General features: G+C 43.8%; 1 protein-coding gene across 2 annotated transcripts in view; it reads left to right on the top strand.

The window, feature by feature from the left end:
• PPP2R3A (protein phosphatase 2 regulatory subunit B''alpha) overlaps positions 1-16814 on the top strand; it is a 51386-nt gene extending 34572 nt beyond the window's left edge. Inside the window, exons 7-14 of one of the 2 annotated variants that reach the window (XM_032192870.1) lie at positions 49-135; positions 1768-1924; positions 3742-3790; positions 4313-4402; positions 5645-5820; positions 6340-6458; positions 8073-8179; positions 16424-16814. In XM_032192870.1, coding sequence (XP_032048761.1) covers positions 49-135; positions 1768-1924; positions 3742-3790; positions 4313-4402; positions 5645-5820; positions 6340-6458; positions 8073-8179; positions 16424-16514 — 876 coding nt within the window. In that variant the 3' untranslated portion in view covers positions 16515-16814. Of the gene's footprint in view, positions 1-48; positions 136-1767; positions 1925-3741; positions 3791-4312; positions 4403-5644; positions 5821-6339; positions 6459-8072; positions 8180-11351; positions 14745-16423 lie in introns of those variants that run through there. The other variant, XM_032192871.1, reaches the window with a different exon arrangement.
• Positions 16815-17238: the final 424 nt, after the last annotated feature.

The raw sequence follows: 17238 nt of genomic DNA, 5'->3' as shown, positions 1-17238 counted from the left end.
ACTGCTGTGTTTAAGGACTTGGTTCAAAGAATGCTGTTTATGTTGCAGGTTATACAGAGAATATTCTACACAGTCAATCGATCCTGGTCTGGGAAGATCACTCTAACAGAGCTGAGGAAAAGCAACTTCTTGCAAGTACGTTGGTTTCTGCCTGAAGAAGATGTAGAATGCACAGGTCCCTGTGTTCCTGCTCCTGTGTGCTGTGTAGTGAGGGAACTGCCTGGCTCATATCGAGGTGGGCCAAATGCTCGGTGCCAGAACTGGTGGAGGAGTTGTGCTGGAGTCGAGATGAGAGGAGTACAAGAACCAGGGCAGCCGAGAGGGTACTGGCCAGAAGATGTGCCAGAAGGGTGACAGTGTGCACCCGCTTTGAAGCTGCGTCAGGCAGATTGGCTCTTGGCTCCTGATCTAGCCAAAGAGGAAGGGAAGCAAGACAGCAGTGCACCTATGTTAAGTGGCTCATGGAGCAGCCAAGAATAGCTGGTGGATTGCCTATGATCTGTGGGGGGTAGGACAGCCAATTTCCTGCCTCTCAGCTGGCAATCAGCCGCCTGACAGTTGGTCAGGCATGTTGTGCTGTGTGGTTGCAAGACTGTGCATCTCAGGATGCACCATCCAGTTTGTACTGATTTCTAATTCTGCAGTAGGCTTCTCCAGAAAAACTGACAAATGAAGCATGGCACTTGTTACAGTCCCTGGGATGTATCACAGCAGGGGGTGTTGGACAAAGGTTTCAGGATAAGGGTCTCTCTTCTTTGTATATTTTGCCCAAAAGAGCACTGGGTTAAAATTGTACAAGGCTGCTGAGCTCCAGCCCAACCTAAAAAGCCATAAGTCTTTAGGCTGAATGGTCAAGATGAGACACAGCTAAAGCAGTGAGATCTCCCTGCTGCATCCTGTCGGCCCCTTCAGATGTAGTGTGCTTTCTTGAAAGCCTTGGGCATGAATTCATGCTCTGCCTCCTTTCAGACCTCTTCTGCACCACTGATCACACCAGCTAGTAATCAGTACTCCCTTCAGTCTTGTGCCCGTCCAAGCCCCAGTGCTAGGGGAAGGACAGGCAGGGGGGTGCCACAGGTGAACGTGAGACACCCTGTGAGACACCAGTGGGAAGGTGGAGCAGAGGGAAGGACAGAGGTAGCTGTAAAGTGGGAATGAAACAAGGATGCTGTCACTAACTGGTTCTTAATAAGATACGGTAACAAACATCCTGGTTGGAAATCTGTCCCAGTTAAAGCAGACTGATTCCTGTCAGCAACAGCCCAGGACGTTCAGTGTGATTGCCTCCTTCCCCCGTCCAGGCGTGTGTCTGGAGCAGGACTTGATCTTGCACACTGGGATGTGTGCAGTGTCAGGATCAAGATCGATCTCAGTTGCTGTGGAGAACTGTGGATTTGCTGTGGTAAATGGCTCTAGGAGCCTCTGGTACAGGTCAGAGGTAGTTCACAAATAACGGATCCCAGCTGAGAAAGCAGTTGTGTTCTTGTTCGTCTGCGTGACTCTTCGCTATAGCTGAAAATTAACAGGAATTGTTCACAGGACTGGCAAAAGTATTCTACACATATGCTAACCAGGATAGTCAAGCTAGATGCTCTGTGACTGCCTGTTAAATATCACACACAGCAACAAAATCTCCTGCAGTGGGAAAGGCTACGTTTTGGATTAGCTCTCAGTGTTCACCCAGCTTCGTTAGAGGTTGAAGGGCTTGAGCTGCTGAAATGCTTTTTTGTCTAGGTTTAATTTCCCACTTTATTTGTACTGTTTCAGACTCTTGCTCTCCTGGAAGAAGAGGATGACATAAATCAGATCACAGATTATTTCTCCTACGAGCACTTCTATGTTATATACTGTAAATTCTGGGAGCTGGACACTGACCATGACCTTTATATCAGCCAGAAGGATCTGGCTAGGTACAGTGATCAAGGTATGCTGCCTGCAAGCTGTGGTGGGAGGAGGTGTTGCTGAAAATAGAATGCTCCTACTAAAGAGTAAAGCCTAGCTTTAATGCAGTTAATTTGATGCCTCAAAAAAAAATTTAAGTGGAGCCATCCTTCTCTTACACAAATGCTGATTTACAGACCTAGTTTTAGGGGCTTAAACACAGAGAAATGCAGTAGATACTGTTTTCCATTTGAGTAGCTAGAGAGGGAGCTACAGTGGGTCACTGCCAGAAGGACAATCTAGAAATAGTGCCCTGAAACTACCTTTGTATTTGCTGAGGGTTTTGCAGGTACTTGAACTATGGACAAGGAGCAAAAGCCCCCATGAACTGCTGAAATACAATCTTGTTGTGTATGAGAGAAATTTCAGAGGCTTCTCGGAGCTTGATGAATTTCAGTTTGCAGATGCACTCTGGAGACTGTCTCTCAAGTCCAGTCTGGAACTATTTGCCTCAAGTTGAGCAGAAGCTAAAAATTTTCAGAGGTTCGAGTGTGATGGATAAATTAATGGGATAAAAATCCACAAGGGGTTGAATAATCCAAAGGCACTTCCTCTGGCTCAGGAAGTCTGTGCTCTGCAAGTGGTTCGAGGCTGAAAAAGTATGCTAGTGAAGAGGCACTGAATGTGTGGTTATGGTTTGTATGGGTTGTTTGCTGGGCTAGATGGAGGCACCCAGTCAGTTTGGCTGTGTTTAAGATTGTGATCTTGGAGCATGATATATGCCCATACACTTACAGTTACGATTCATGATTTCGTGTCTTGGACAAGAGCTCAAGCTGTTGACCAGCACATTGATTGTGAAGACAAAGCTGTCTGGAACTGCTCTGTGTGGTTGCTGTCCTTTTGGGGGAAGTAGCTTTAGGACAGAGGGTCAGGCCTGGAGAAACAGGAGATCTTCGGACACCACGTGTGATTTGGAGGTGCCAGGGGTTAAGGTGTTGCAGTGCGTTGGGCTGCAGGGGTCTGGAGGTGTGAAAATTGCCAGAAATTGCTGGAGGTCTGAGGGGGACACAATGCTTTGTAGGAGCCAAGATCCTAGTGGGCTGAAACAAGGAAGAAAGAAAGGGATATGAGAATGACAATGCTGTAGGAATGCACGTGTGTTGGAGTGGTGTGGTGGCCCTTGTCCTCTGAGTGAAGGCATTTGTGGGAAGGCTGTGGGGGTTCTGGGTGAGTATGGCAGTCACAGGGGTGAGGAGGCTGATTTGAGGCCTGAATGGGCTGAGGATGAGGAGTGCCCAGCTTCAGATAGGTGCTGCCTGAAACTTGGTCCCTTTGGGGAGGCTGGAGCGTGGGAGTGGAGTGTTTGTTACACAGGAGGCTTGGGAGCACTGCATGCTGTGGAGCTGAAGGGAGAAGGGGTGGTGTGAAGGGGAGGTGTCAGTCCCCGCAGGACTGCCATACGTTGTGCTCTGCTAACAAACGTTTTGATGTGTGGGTTTTGCTTGATAGCTGAACGCCCTTTGCAGTACACGTTGAAGTAGTCTGCTTCTATCAGTCCTCCTGCAGCGAACTAGGAGCAATACTGCCCATGTGCAACAAGCCACATCCCGTACAGTTACCATACTTTCAGGATATAACAGTGCTTGGTAGGATCCAAAGGCAGACACGCTGGCAGTATAATCTTTGGTTTGTACAAAATGCTGTGAAACAGAGACCTGTAAAGTGGCTAGGCAGGCAGTGTAGGTAGAGCTTTCTTTTAGCAATGGAATATTACTTCATGTGGGTTCAGCATAAACAACTGCATGTAGTTATCCCTGTGACCTGTAGCTTCATTTTCTCTGTTTTCTTTGTTTCCAGCTTTATCGAGCAGGATCATTGAGCGAATATTCAGCGGCGCTGTGGTGAGGTGAGGAGTAGTGTACTGGCTGGGAATGGAAGTGAATTTTTGTCAGGCCGATTAGAAATGCAGGATACTCTCAGATCCTACTGCCCAGTATGGTTTCCAACATGGTGCTCCGGTTGGAGCTGCGTGAAAATGGAGTGGGACTTTTGGGTATCTTCAGAAATCCCACAGGACGATCATTTACACACCTCATTGTAGAACAAACTGTCTGTAGCCAGTGGGAACGTGCAGGCACTGTGTGTTTGTGCCCCACACAGCACAGAGATAGCTGGAGAGCACTAGTACAAAGCCTCCAAAAAATAAAACAGCCCAGCACTTGCTGTGGGAGTGTATATGGCAAGCGAGGTAGCAAACGCTGTGCCTGAAGGGAAGAGCAGAAGGACTGTTGCTGTAGAGTGCAGAGAATACAGGCTGAATGGGCAGTGATGTCCCATTTTCTCTCACAAATTATTCAGGGCTTTTAAAAAATGTGTTGATAACATTCTGAGTATTTAGGAGCCTTTTTTTTTTTCATGTGTTTTCCAGAGGAAATGAAATTCAGAAGGAAGGCCGCATGAGTTATGCTGATTTTGTGTGGCTGCTCATTTCGGAGGAAGACAAAAGGAGTGCTACAAGGTTTGACTGATTCCTGTGCCCTAATAAAATTATTAAGGAGTGCAGTTAAGTTTACAGAAATTTCTGTGACCTACTGCTCTCCACAACAGACAGCAGCTTGGGTTTCCATGATTATTAGGAAGAAAAAAACTTACTGCCAACATTTGGTCCAATCATTTGCCTTTTTTGAGGAGAAATTGCTTAAAGCAGAGTTTTCTTTTAATGTTAAGTGTCTTGGGTAGTCATCAGTCACTTCTGTTGCCCTGTGTGCACAAGGTTAGTAGTGGTTTATCACTGAGGAAGTGCTTGGAGAGCAGTAGTGATCTGCAAGAAGAACTGAATTTGTTTGGTCTCCATCACACTGCCCTACAGGTCCTGATCTCACTGACTGCAGGCAGGATGGCTCCTCACAAGGGCAGTCCCTGGCCCTTTATGCAGAAGCAGCCAGAGATACCATCTGTCAGCACTGAGCCCCTGCTTCCCCGGGCAGAGTGCAGCTTTGTGACCAGGCGAGCTGATGGCTCAGCCAAGCTGCGAGGGCTGGCATGTGCTGCAGTGGGGGGTCCGTGGTAGCAGGGGCTGCAGCTCCTGGCCTGCTCTTGGCAACAGGGTAACCCCTGTGAGGTCTGCCACAAATAGGAACGTTCCCTTCATGCGTGTAGCAAGTGCCTAGGAAGGGGCTGTGGGGAAACCTCATGGTGTCACTGTGTAAAACCTGACAGTGGGTTTGGTTTGTACTGCCGGTGGGAGGCTATTGTGCAGAGCTGAACTAGGTCTGCACACAGTTACTAGGAGAAGGAATTTTATGAGTAAAGATGCGAAGAACTTAACTTCTGCAGCTGCCTTAAAGCACTGCCTTTTCTATAAAGGAGCCGAGAAAATCAGTGCATACCATGCCCACCTCATCACTCACCAGGGTCACTCAGGTACAGCCAGAGTCCTGGGTTCAGGGTCAGTTGTATTCAGACAAGTTTTGCCGCTGAATTGGACAGGGACACCATGAGCTGTGTGAGCCAGTTGAGCTGCTGCACACTGGGCACTTGCTACAGCCGCCTGGTGACACAGGTCATGAGCGTGGCTGCACTCACAAGTCACCTAAAAGGAGACTAACAGGAGGTGCTCTTGAGTATTGGCCTGTGCCCTCATCCTTCCCAAAGGGTATTTGCGTTCCTGGTTTTATGCCAGCCTTTGGGCAGGAGAATTAGAGAATGGGGGTGGGGGTCGGTCACCGTGCTTTCTCTAATCCTGTCTCTTCTTTCCCAGCATTGAGTACTGGTTTCGGTGCATGGACCTGGATGGGGACGGGGTGCTCTCCATGTATGAACTGGAATACTTCTATGAGGAGCAATGTGAACGGATGGAAGTGATGGGCATAGAACCACTGCCATTTCAGGACTTGCTGTGTCAGATGCTTGACCTTGTTAAACCAGAGAGGGAGGGTGAGTCCTTAATGGGAGTTTCCGTGCTCTTTGATCTATGGTGGATTGAGAAAGTAACGTTACTGTGAAACCCATCTGTAGGTAGAGTCTTGTGTTAGAATCACAGGGTTGAAAGTACTGTACAGAGTAAAATCTATGGCTGTTGTGCCTTAGTGTTATACATAAACAGGTTTGAAATGCTTCCAAGAGAGAGGCCTTATGAATGAACTTGCTGGAACTGGAGCAACACGTCTTGTATATTCCAGCTGTGGAACGTACTGACAGCCTAGATTGTGAAACTACCACCCTCCCTCACATTCTTTCACATTTTACGTGACTGTGAAAGACCTCCATATGTGTGTGAGATTTAGAACTAATACACACCCATGTATTAAATAATGTTAAAGTTCTTGACTGAGTTGGAAGTTTTGCAATATTACAGCATTGTGGTGTTACAAAGCTGTTACAAGACTGACCAGACCAGGTCTGGTCTCTTACTGAGGAAAAACTTAGCACAGTGTCATGTTATTTTTTCTGCAGGAAGAGTAACCCTGCGAGACTTGAAGAGGTGCAGAATGGCTCATGTATTTTTCAACACCTTCTTCAATTTAGAGAAATATCTGGACAACGAACAGAGGGATCCCTTTGCAGTGCAAAAGGTATAAATCACTTTTATTTCTAAATACAGGCCTTTTCAAACCCATCTTTGGAATGAAACTGGATATAGGGAAAATCCAATGGAGTATAAGAAATCCTTTTTCACAGTTAGGGCAGTTATACACTGGAAGAGGTTGCCCAGAGAGGCTGTGCACATTCTGTCCTTGGAAAATTTCAAGATGTGACTGGACAAAGCTTTGACCCTTCCCCATTGGACCTTATAGCAAACCCTGATTTGACCAGAAGCTGGGAATAAAAATGTCCTGGGTATCTTCCAACCCAAATTATTCCACTATTCTATGATTTGATTGCCTTCACTGATCCTATTACACCAGCACTGTGTAGCACTGTGATTCTAGAGAGAATGACCTAAGCCTGCTGAGTTGCACTCATTCATCAGGCTGAAAGACTAGCACTAGAAAGGAACTTGGTTCCTTTAGAGCTGTGAGATCTGAAAACTTCAGATCCCAATTGTCTTTTCATGTCTCCTACAGAACTGCACTCATAAATAAATAGGCTACATGGGAAGATTTATTAAGTAGTCTGGTTGGATTCTAATCCTTAAAAGGGCATTAGCAATTTTTCAGTAGCCTAAACAGAACCAGAGACCTCCTTTACACCACAGGCACCAAGGCAGATGAGATGCCAACTTATCTAACCACAGGTGGTAGACTAGATGGAAAGCTCAGATATTGCACATTGTGCCTGGCTGCAGTCACCATCCTCTCTTCCTACCCAGCAAACATGTAAGAGGTTGTCACTTCTGTATTTTCCAGTTGTTAGTCAGACTAGCTGTAGTTCTGAGACCTGAGCTTTGTCAGTTGTTGGTGTGAAGTCCCTCCTCTCAGGTTCCCTTCACCTATCCACTGAAACCAGATAAGTACAGCTTAAAAATTTATCTTCAGAAAGCTCTTAACTGGTCAAAGTACAGCAAAGTGGTGGGGATGCCAAAATCAACTCTGGTTCCTTCCCAGATGTTCCCACATTACCTGTAAGAAGAACTTTGTGGTTCCATAATTCTAGGCTTAAATGTATCCCAAACCAGAGCCTTTTTTTTTTTTTTTTTTTTTTTTTAAACTGGATCATCATAAGAGCAGGCAGGTGGGAGCAGGAGGTATTACTTATCCCCCCCATCCTACAGTAAATAGCAGAGGGCCAATTATTTACAGGGGTATTATTTTGTAACCATTTCTTAAATTTCCCCAAGCTTAGCAAACTGTCAAGAGTTCCACAAATGATCAGTTATGATTAACAATTAATTAAAGATCTTAAATTACTAAGTCCCTTAACCAATTACAAAGTGCACAGATGCATGGCTTTCTGAGCTAGAGCAAAGCAAACATGCAGTTATTAATATTCAGCACTTCCGAAATGGAGAAGGCTCTGTTCGTTGGCAGTTCGGGTCACAGACTTTTGTAGACTATGTGATGTATTTTTTCTTAGTCATTTATGTGCAGATGTTAAAACACTTTAATTATGAATCTTTCAATTAACATTTTTGACTACCTGTTTCTATACAGTTGCTCCCTAGAACTGGTGCTTCACACATGACCTTATTGTAAACATAGTTGTAGAGAGGTATAGACACGGTGTGCTTGACCATCTGCTCTCTTTAGGATATTGAAAATGATGGCCCTGAACCCTCCGACTGGGACAGGTATGCTGCTGAAGAGTATGAGATTCTTGTGGCTGAGGAGTCTGGGAACGAGCAGTTACAAGAAGGGTAAGCATGGGCGTCGCACTGCACTGGGGACACGCTGCCTGGCTCCAGCTGAGGTCTGGACTCTCAGCATGGGAGCATGGCGAAGCCTGAAGTGGTTGCTCCAAAAGGCACTACTGGTATATTTGACACAAGGGGCTTGGGACATCCTGAGTTCTTTGTGGCAGCCGTTTGAATTAGCTACACACGCTACAGATGTGAAGATAGCTGAGAAAAAGGACAAAGCCTTTTTCTTCTGGCAACCATACAAAAAAGAGCTCAAATGACTTTTGCTAGTCCTGGGCATGTATTAATCATGCACACTATCATGGATCAGAAGCTGTAGCTCTTAGACTTATGATTGTGGTGGAAACTTTGTTTTAGTCAAATAACTTTACTTTCTGCTAGACTTTATATGCCTGTTAGTCTGTGCTCTTTATAAGCTCTTTCAACATTTTAATTCATTTACCAATTTTGTTTTGATTTTTTTTTTTATTTAAAGCTGTTGGTTTCTGCAATATTTACACTTATGTTTGTAAATGTCTGTAAAATTGTGGACAGACCCTCCAGCTATCCTTAGAATCAATCAATTTAGGCAGAGCAGGAGCTCAAGGAATGCCGCATGCAAGGGCATCCCACAGAGTTTCCTAATGCAGGTTTGCTGTAATTATCCTTTAGACTTGTGGCTGCGGTTGTACCTTCTTGAGAGTATTTCTCTAGAATCTCTTTATGGTTACTCTAACACACATCCAAGGAAGTAGGTTGTGCTTTCACCCCATGTTAATCTTGCATGATTCAGAATTTTGTCCATTTGAACAGTATTCATAGAGCCATTTAAATAAGAGTGCTGAGACAATTGCATAATTTTCAAAACTTCCCACACTGGAAACGTCTTGGATAACAGTAGCATCTAGTAATTAGCCACAGAAATTTGCTAAGCTGCTGAGAGCTGTGTTTCCCTTTCTCCCTGTGATGTGCATCCAAACAACAACGAGCTGCTTTGAGCTGCCTTGCCTTTTTGTGGCCTTCACAATGAAAGATGAGGTAACACAGGATGGAAGATAAAATTGTTATATTCCCTGCAGCCATTCTGCAACACCTGTATGCTTAGCACAGAAAAGAAATAGGAGTCTGCCATAAAAGCTTTGCAGGACCACAGATCACCAAACTCACCAAAAACTGAATTGGCAGGTGACGTCTCATTTTTGAAGTCTGTCTGAAACAGCTCCGTCTCTTCCTGTAAAGAGCATGTCAGCAACCTTGCTGCTTGCTTTTAAGAGCCCCTGAAAAGCTCTGTAGTCATGGCAGCAGGATTAGATCTCATTTGTGGAACATAGCAACAGAGCACACAGGAAAAAAGGACGGGAAAAAGAAAAACAGAGCTGGATGCCCAAACAAGTTTGCTAGAAAGAGGCATTGGGTTTTTGCACAATCATCATTTCTGCTGTCCTTTGAGGATGACAGAAACAGAGTGGGGACAAAACCAAGAGGATTTATGAGCTCTTAGAGGGAGCAGAAGATTTTTTGGCTATGTTAGCTGACAGAATCTGAAATCCATTATTTGTCTTCCTAATACACATGAAAATAACCATCATTCAGCAGTCACAAATGAATTATTGGGGCAGTCTGCATCACATTTCAGACTTAACCCTGCCCATAGCTTCACTGGATGGAAGGTTCCTAAAACCAGTGTCTGGGTGCCTGCAGACTTGCCCATGAGAGGAGCGCTGCTTGTGGAAGAGGAATCTCACCAAGACATAGTGGATACTCAGCGTGACTTCACGGATGCTGTGACTCTGTTGATAGCTGGTCAGACGCTGTCCACCTGGTGTTGTAAGGTAGGAGGATCTTGTGGTGTTTATTTCTGATTCCGAGTGGCAGATTCAGAAATTTCTAAGCACTGCTATGGTAAATTAAATACCTGTTGGAAAACACAAGCACAATACAATCACCAAAAAGAAGACAAGATGTCTTTTTGCTCGGAACTACCCCTTGGAGCATGCTGTTTCACTGGAAGCTTAAGGTGATCTGAACACTTCTCAGCCACGTTTCCTGGTTTACACATCTGCGTACAGGTTTTGATGAAGCGAGCCTGCTTCCTGGCAAATGCACGTGCATGTTGTTTGAAGGCAGAAGCACGAGTTGAACCCGACCACAGAGGCTCTCAGAGCAGAAATGCTTTCTCACAGCTCAAGCCACGGCCTGCCTGGCAGCAGTGGACACTCACCAGGTGCCACGTACACAGAACCCTCCCCATGGCAGGAGGCACAGCCTGGCAGGCAGAAGTGGCTCCTGAGGACTTTTGCCTGCGCAGAGGTCAGCAGAGGGAAGAACACCACAAGAAGTGGCAGGCAGTTCTTTCTTGGCGCTGCCGACACGGATATCAGAGTTCATCGCCGTTTATTGCTGCACTCGCCCTTGGAAGACACGCTGCACCATTGCCTGTGTAACAAGCACGGCCTCCAGAACTGAAGGAAGACTTTGAGTTTCTTGGGAGTTCAGAGAATAACCTGTGATGTGCTGAGGCTGGGGAAAAAAAATTGGTAAACGTCATTTCTCACCAACAGGAAGGGGAGGAAAGCCCCAAAGCACCATCCTCTGCTGCAGAGCATAGAACCTGACTAGCCCGAATATGCAACCAGGTAGAGATGAGAACTTGCAGGCAAGCCTCCCTAAGCCATGAGCACTAAGACCTGGATATTAAACTTCAAACCAAGTGAGAGAGGAATATGACAGTGTGGCCACCGTTGTTTTTCTGCAAATGGCAAAGTGTCTTCTAAGCCAAAAGATGCTTTGGAAACCAGGGGTTTTTGAGCAAGTCTGAGCAAGCCAAATCTCCTTTAGGACCTGAATCTGTGGCTGAGCAACTCTATTCCTACACTGAACTATTAAGGCTACTGCAAGATACTGACAACTGTTACTAAAACTGTATTCAAATTTTAAGATGCTAAACACCAGTGAAAAGTTGTTTCAGAACCTAGGAATGAGGATGGATGGGAGCACAAAGTCATGTCAGCTGTCAGAATACTGATTACTGCCACACTGTTTTCAATGCCTTATAAAAATCCTCCTTGAGATTAACATCCTGCATGTTACTGTATTGTAGCCAAATGGTTTAGTGGCCACTGAAATAACTTACCTGAAAAATGCTCTCACCAAAATACAGCTTTTAAAGACCCACCTTTTATCTTTGCAGATCATTTGAAGAAGACTATGAGACAGATGAAGTCTTATCTCCCTCTGAAACTGGAGACAAGTCAAACTAGTTATCTCAGATCTCTCAGCAAAGAGAAATGGAGAACGTGTAATCAATATCTGTCAAACTGGATAGCAGTCAGCCCCGGGACACTTAGGGGTTTTTCTTAAGTCCATCATTGGCGCAATGTGCTTTATTTTGTACACTGTAACTTGAGAACCCTTTTTCTCTTCTTGTATAACTGAAATGACATAATTTCTATAAAAAGGCTTTCTACAATGTGTTATTGTGCACGCTCATTAAAAATGGTGATTGCACCTTGTTTCCTTTATATCTTTCCATATAAATGTCCCCAGATGTGCAATAAATGCCAGCATCTAACGATAAACTAAGAACTGCATGCAACATCTACAGTGGTCATCTCTCAGTCAGTTCAGTCCTGTCTCTTTGTGACTTAATACCCGTGACATGAACTGCCAAATTAACTTAAAGGTACATCTAGAAATCTTTGAAATGCAAGTCATAATGAAGTCCTTATTTTTGCTAGTGTCCTGGAAACCAAGGCACTGTGCCTGCAGAGGGAAAGAGTGGGGTCCCTTTTTGCTATTTAAAGCTTTCATAGATGATGCTGAACAAATTTTACTCATCAGTCTGTGGACAGTTAGTTAAAGTACTGTATGATATAATGTTTATCTGAGAATTTACAACACACATTCTCCTGTGCGTGTGAGGATCTTCCCTATGAATCAGGCTAGTGTTTTGTCTCCATAAAATTACTTTGTACCATATTTACAAGAGACATCCAGCTGGTGTGCTGAAACTGCTGTGTTTTGTGTGCATCAATTCTGTTTCCTTCTTGTGCTCTTCCTATCTCTTGTAATCTTGCTAATCTGTAGCCTTCTGCAAGAGACTAAGCTGAGATCATGAAGAAAAACCATCAGCCCTAACATAGTGTGGTAAATTTCTGTTAACAGAGGCATTCTTTATCTTGTAAAAGAAACAATCCCTAAATATTGCTGACTTTTTTTTCCCACCCATGAAATAGACCTAGTTTTGGAGAGGAAACGGTGTAACTGATGAATTTTTGCTGCAAGGACAAAACTAAACTGACTCCCTGTGGAATTCCAGCTGGTGTCTCCAGTAACAGCACATGATCTGCTGCTGGAGCTGTCCCTCCTTTCCCACTAGTAGCTATTTGTGATTCAGCACAGAGGTGACTGTAACAGTCTTCGCTGTAACTGTATCAGTCCTCACTTCTGGCTGCCATAAATGATAAAGGAATAGATTCGGGACTCACCTTCTCCTGTTTGGCAGAGGTTTCACCTGTCATACTTGATTTTAACTATCGTAACTGTGCCCAAGCATGTAATGCTTGGTTGGTATGTGCACACCGCATTTCCTGTTGCCTCACCAAATGAATATCAAATCGTGACTCTTCGGGACATCCCTGCGTGAATTGCTGCCAGAATACCAGAGAGACAACTGCCAGTATCAGATCTCCGAGCGGGCAGCTCCACGTCTGCGCTAAAGGCAGAACCCAGTCAGTTAATGGGCAACTTGTGTATACACACAGACACTAGTAGCCCAGCACAGTTTGCACATAAAAATGCTAGCACAATGGTACATTAATCCCTAGATGATACCTCTTAAGTGTTATTAATAATCAAATAAGTAATTGGCTGATCACTACAATTCACTACAATGCAGCTTCAACTTTTCCAGGAGCCTTTGAAGTGGCATGCCTGCCTCCTGATGCCTAGGTGGGACATACTGCTACCTTGTTGAGGTTACTCGCTCATCAAGATCGAAATACAAAAGAGAGTTTTTAGTTATGCTGGGCTTAAGACCTGTTCTCTTTTCCACGAACAAAGCTGCTATTTTACCTAGATGCATATATGGAAAAATCCAGGATCCTGGGATGCATATTTTTTTTTTTTTTTAATATATTTGAGAAACTCTGGATGCCCAGGTTCTTAACAAAGGCACTTTGAGGTATCTTGCATTCTGCAGTAGAAGATTTAAGGGGGTGTGAGAGGAGAGACACCACTCTGACCAAGCCCCATAATGGGTAAGCCCCTTAAATGCCTCTTTGAATGCAACAAGAACACAAGAGCAGCTCTGCTCAACATCAGGATGTTTGAGTTACGTCTCCATCATCGCCATAACCCAGAGAGGAAAAGCTTTACTGGGAAAGACTCCACAAAGACCCAAATGCAGAAAAAAACTAGGAATGGCTGCAGAAATGTATATAGGATAGAAGTTGCACAACTGCCAAGCGTAATCAGCCCTGTCCACTTTTCACCTGAAAGAACCAAGGCAACCATTGCAACTCTTTTCTTCAGTATCTGGGTTTAGTAGCCCATAACTCATAGCTTGATGAAATTTTCAGTCTTTCCAAAGACAAAGATTACTCAACAGAACAAGAACATAACCCATTCTGGGCTGAATTTGAACCTTCCTCTTACTTCAACCACTTCTCTGAGAAAGTAGAGTGATTCAAACCCAATTAATTTTTTTCTAGCAGGGCAACACATCAAAGCTAATCGAAGGAATAATAATAATAAATTAAAACAAACAAACAACCTTACAGCAAATGTTCTGCATCACATACAAAGACAAGTTATAGAAACCACCACTATGATCTCAAAGCAAAATATGCAGTAATTTGTAGTATTTCCTTCTGGAGTAGAATTCCACCCTTTCTCACATACCTGGGCAAATACATGTACAAATAATCATAACTCAACAACCACAGATCAATTAATAAATGACATATATTCTACATCCGACTTGCAACTTCCCCCTGCTTGTAGCTTCTCTGGATGGAAGGTTTCTAAAGTTGCAGCATCTAAGCATAGTACATTTGGGAACTCCTGTCACACTTTCAGAGTTTCTCTTTCTAGGATAGTCAGAACATAAAAAGAGCAGGATGTTTGCCAATACAGACACCAGTCTGTTCAACTGCAACACACACCAGTTTCAGAGGCTACAAAGCTCTCTAAAATAAAGCAATGTAAGAATTATAGCACAGAAAGCTTGTAGGAACCCACCTGATTTTGACTTCACCTCCTCAGTGCCACTTCAGATGTTGCATACTTTAAAGACAGATCGTGCATTTTTCATTGGAAGTCTATCTCAGAAATCTACTATGAGCTGGATTCCTTTTTCCTTATAAATAGTCAGAAAAATGAGTAAAATTCAGTTTTGCATGATAAAAGAATATGTCTATATTTGTTCCCTCTAATCTGATTTTATCTAGCAAAAATACGCCCTGTGTCCTTATAGAAAACCTCACTTATTGTTTTTATATTCACAAACACTCTCTCCCCGCAGTACTAAGACAGGAGATGTGGTTTGATACAACCACATGCATTACTGCTCAAATGGTACTAGCTTGACTTTTTTTTTCTTTTTTTTTTTTTTTTAATATCAGTAGTAATTCCTTCACTACAGCTTTTGTCCGCAAAGCCCAGGCAGTGGCGTAGTTCCCCTTCTGCTGGTCTGCCACCAAGCGGCAGTGTTGCAAAACAGACACGGACAGCAAAAAGAAATTCCAGTCAGTCTCAGGTTTACAGAAAACATGGCAGAAAACCTTCCTGCTTTCGTGAGCTAAGAATTTAAGAAAACTGACTTGAAATACTCCAACCGAGGTACTGTGCTTAGTTTCTGAAACATGTCTGAAAGACCAAAAGAAAAAAAAAGAGGTCACTGAAGTGTCATTGTAACGGTGTGTACTTCTGGAGTATGGCACTTCGAAATCACAGTAACCTAGGTCTATGCAATTAAAAATGAACCTCAGTGAAGAGCGTGAGCTGCTGTAATAAAAACATGTAAACGATGCTTACCCTTTTAATCTTTTGATGGTATATGGGTGATGGTTTTAGAAACTGAATATTTAAATAATAAAGGTTCTCATACTTTGTAAAAGTAGTTTGGAGACGTTTTGTGCTGGCATGGTTTTATCTTTGTATTTTTACTTTGTAATTTCTTTTTCTTTTTGGCAAATAAAGGACTTCTGAGTTGAAGAAGTAAAACCTGTCTCATGGTAGTGGCATAGAGTCTTTTTTTTCACTTAATCTCCAGCTGCTGTCCCAAAATTGTCTTCCCTATTGCTACTGAGCTCACACCATCCAGCAAGCCTACCAAAACCAAAAGGCTAGGCTTTCTTCTATAAAGTACTGTGGAAAAGAAGCCATCCTAGCACTTAGCTTCCTCACATCTTCCTCAACGTGGAGCACCATCCCTGTGCAGACTTACCAAAATTCTGAAGTCCCTCATTTTAATCTCTCCTTAAAACAGACGTCTCCTGGATCCTTGGCAAGTGGCATGGAAAGAAGGAAAAAACAAAACAAAACAAAAATGATTTCTTTATATGCAAATGCTCAAGCAGAATCGCTGTGTTATCTTATGACTTCATCCATGCGACTGACAGCTCAGCGTTCTTCCCGTGGATATCTGTGTATTGCACACTTTTCAGTAGGGACCTCTGGTTTTCTTGAAAATACCAAATGCAATTCAATTCTAAAAATGAAATAGTTAAGACCGGACAAAGAAGATGTGCTTGCAACATGATCAGTACTATAAGAAGTATTACAGCTTTCAGAGTGAATTTCATCAGCTATGCTGCATACATCTGAAGATATTCTAACGTATACAAAGCTGTTGTTTTTTGTTGTTTCACTCCTCAGGAAAGTTACTGCTAGCAATTTGAGATTTTACTGTAAATATGATTGTATAAAAAGTAATACATAAAAAATGGCTGGGGTGTGTGCTTACATGCAGTAAAGAGATGCTTTTAGTCTGGATCATACCAGAATTCTTTGCAAGATTCATGTGCCACATCTGTATGATCTTTTTCTTCAAAGTCCATTAGTTTCACTGAACCCCAAGCTTCTTGCTGTGCAAGAAGTACTTGCCTTTGAAAGCAGGGTTTTCAGGTTTTATTTCAGACTGCTGGTACATTGCATCTCTACAAGGTTCTTTTCTGACAATTCAAAATTTGATGGTACTTGGGGGGGGGGGAGGGGGAGGGGGGAGGTCACCTTCGTTCCTTTTCTGTCTTACATACACAGGAACTCCACGATGACACAAATTGAAGCAGCTGCAGAAGACAGCATCTGTTACCTGCCTCCTCCGTTTGTGGGAGTGTTTTCAAATTTGTGAGTGTGCACAAGAACTTCTGCAGGGACTTCAACAGTAACAGAAGAGCCTGCAGCGACCCCACTGTTCCCAGGTACCGTATGTTAGGGGTGGACAGGTGAGAGAACATCACCTGCACGAATGATCTGCTATGGAGCAGCCAAGTCAACACAAACCAAGCGTTTGTTTCCCGTTTCACTTCCCTTCCCCTCCTCCCTCCAGCCTTTAATTCCAACCCAGTGATTTCAGTGATGCATGATACATGGAAAGAGCCTTTCTATTTAAAATGAAAGTTTAAATGTTTTCTCTTTCTTGAAAGAGTGTCCTCCATATGTTCGGATTGAGATGACCAGAAGCACTAGGCTAGCTTTGTACTGGTACACATCAAAAATGATCAAAAGTTTGCCCCTTCCAGAGGAAGCTCTGTTCTTTCCATCTCTTCAAGACATTTCCAGGCAGGAAGACTGCCATAGCAAGGCATTTGCTGCTTTTTCCTTCCAATCCAGCTCTACGAACAACAGAATTTGATTAAAGTTTGGAAGTTATCACTTCCTGAGGCGGACGGGGAAGAAGGCTGAAGTATCACACCCTTCCTATATGAAAAGAAACCCCCGAGGAGCCTCCTCTGTGCCAGCGCTGAGCAAAGTTCCCCTCATCAACAGCACCACAGCAGGAACGCCAGGTCGGCAGCAACAGGGGAAATCCCGCAGCCCAGGCCAGACAGGCTAAGCTAGAGCTAAAATTATCA

Source organism: Aythya fuligula, chromosome 9 (assembly GCF_009819795.1).
Source record: "Aythya fuligula isolate bAytFul2 chromosome 9, bAytFul2.pri, whole genome shotgun sequence".
NCBI classification, from domain to species: domain Eukaryota; kingdom Metazoa; phylum Chordata; class Aves; order Anseriformes; family Anatidae; genus Aythya; species Aythya fuligula.
Note: the sequence above shows the minus strand (reverse complement) of the source record. Positions and strands in the feature narration are given on the sequence as shown.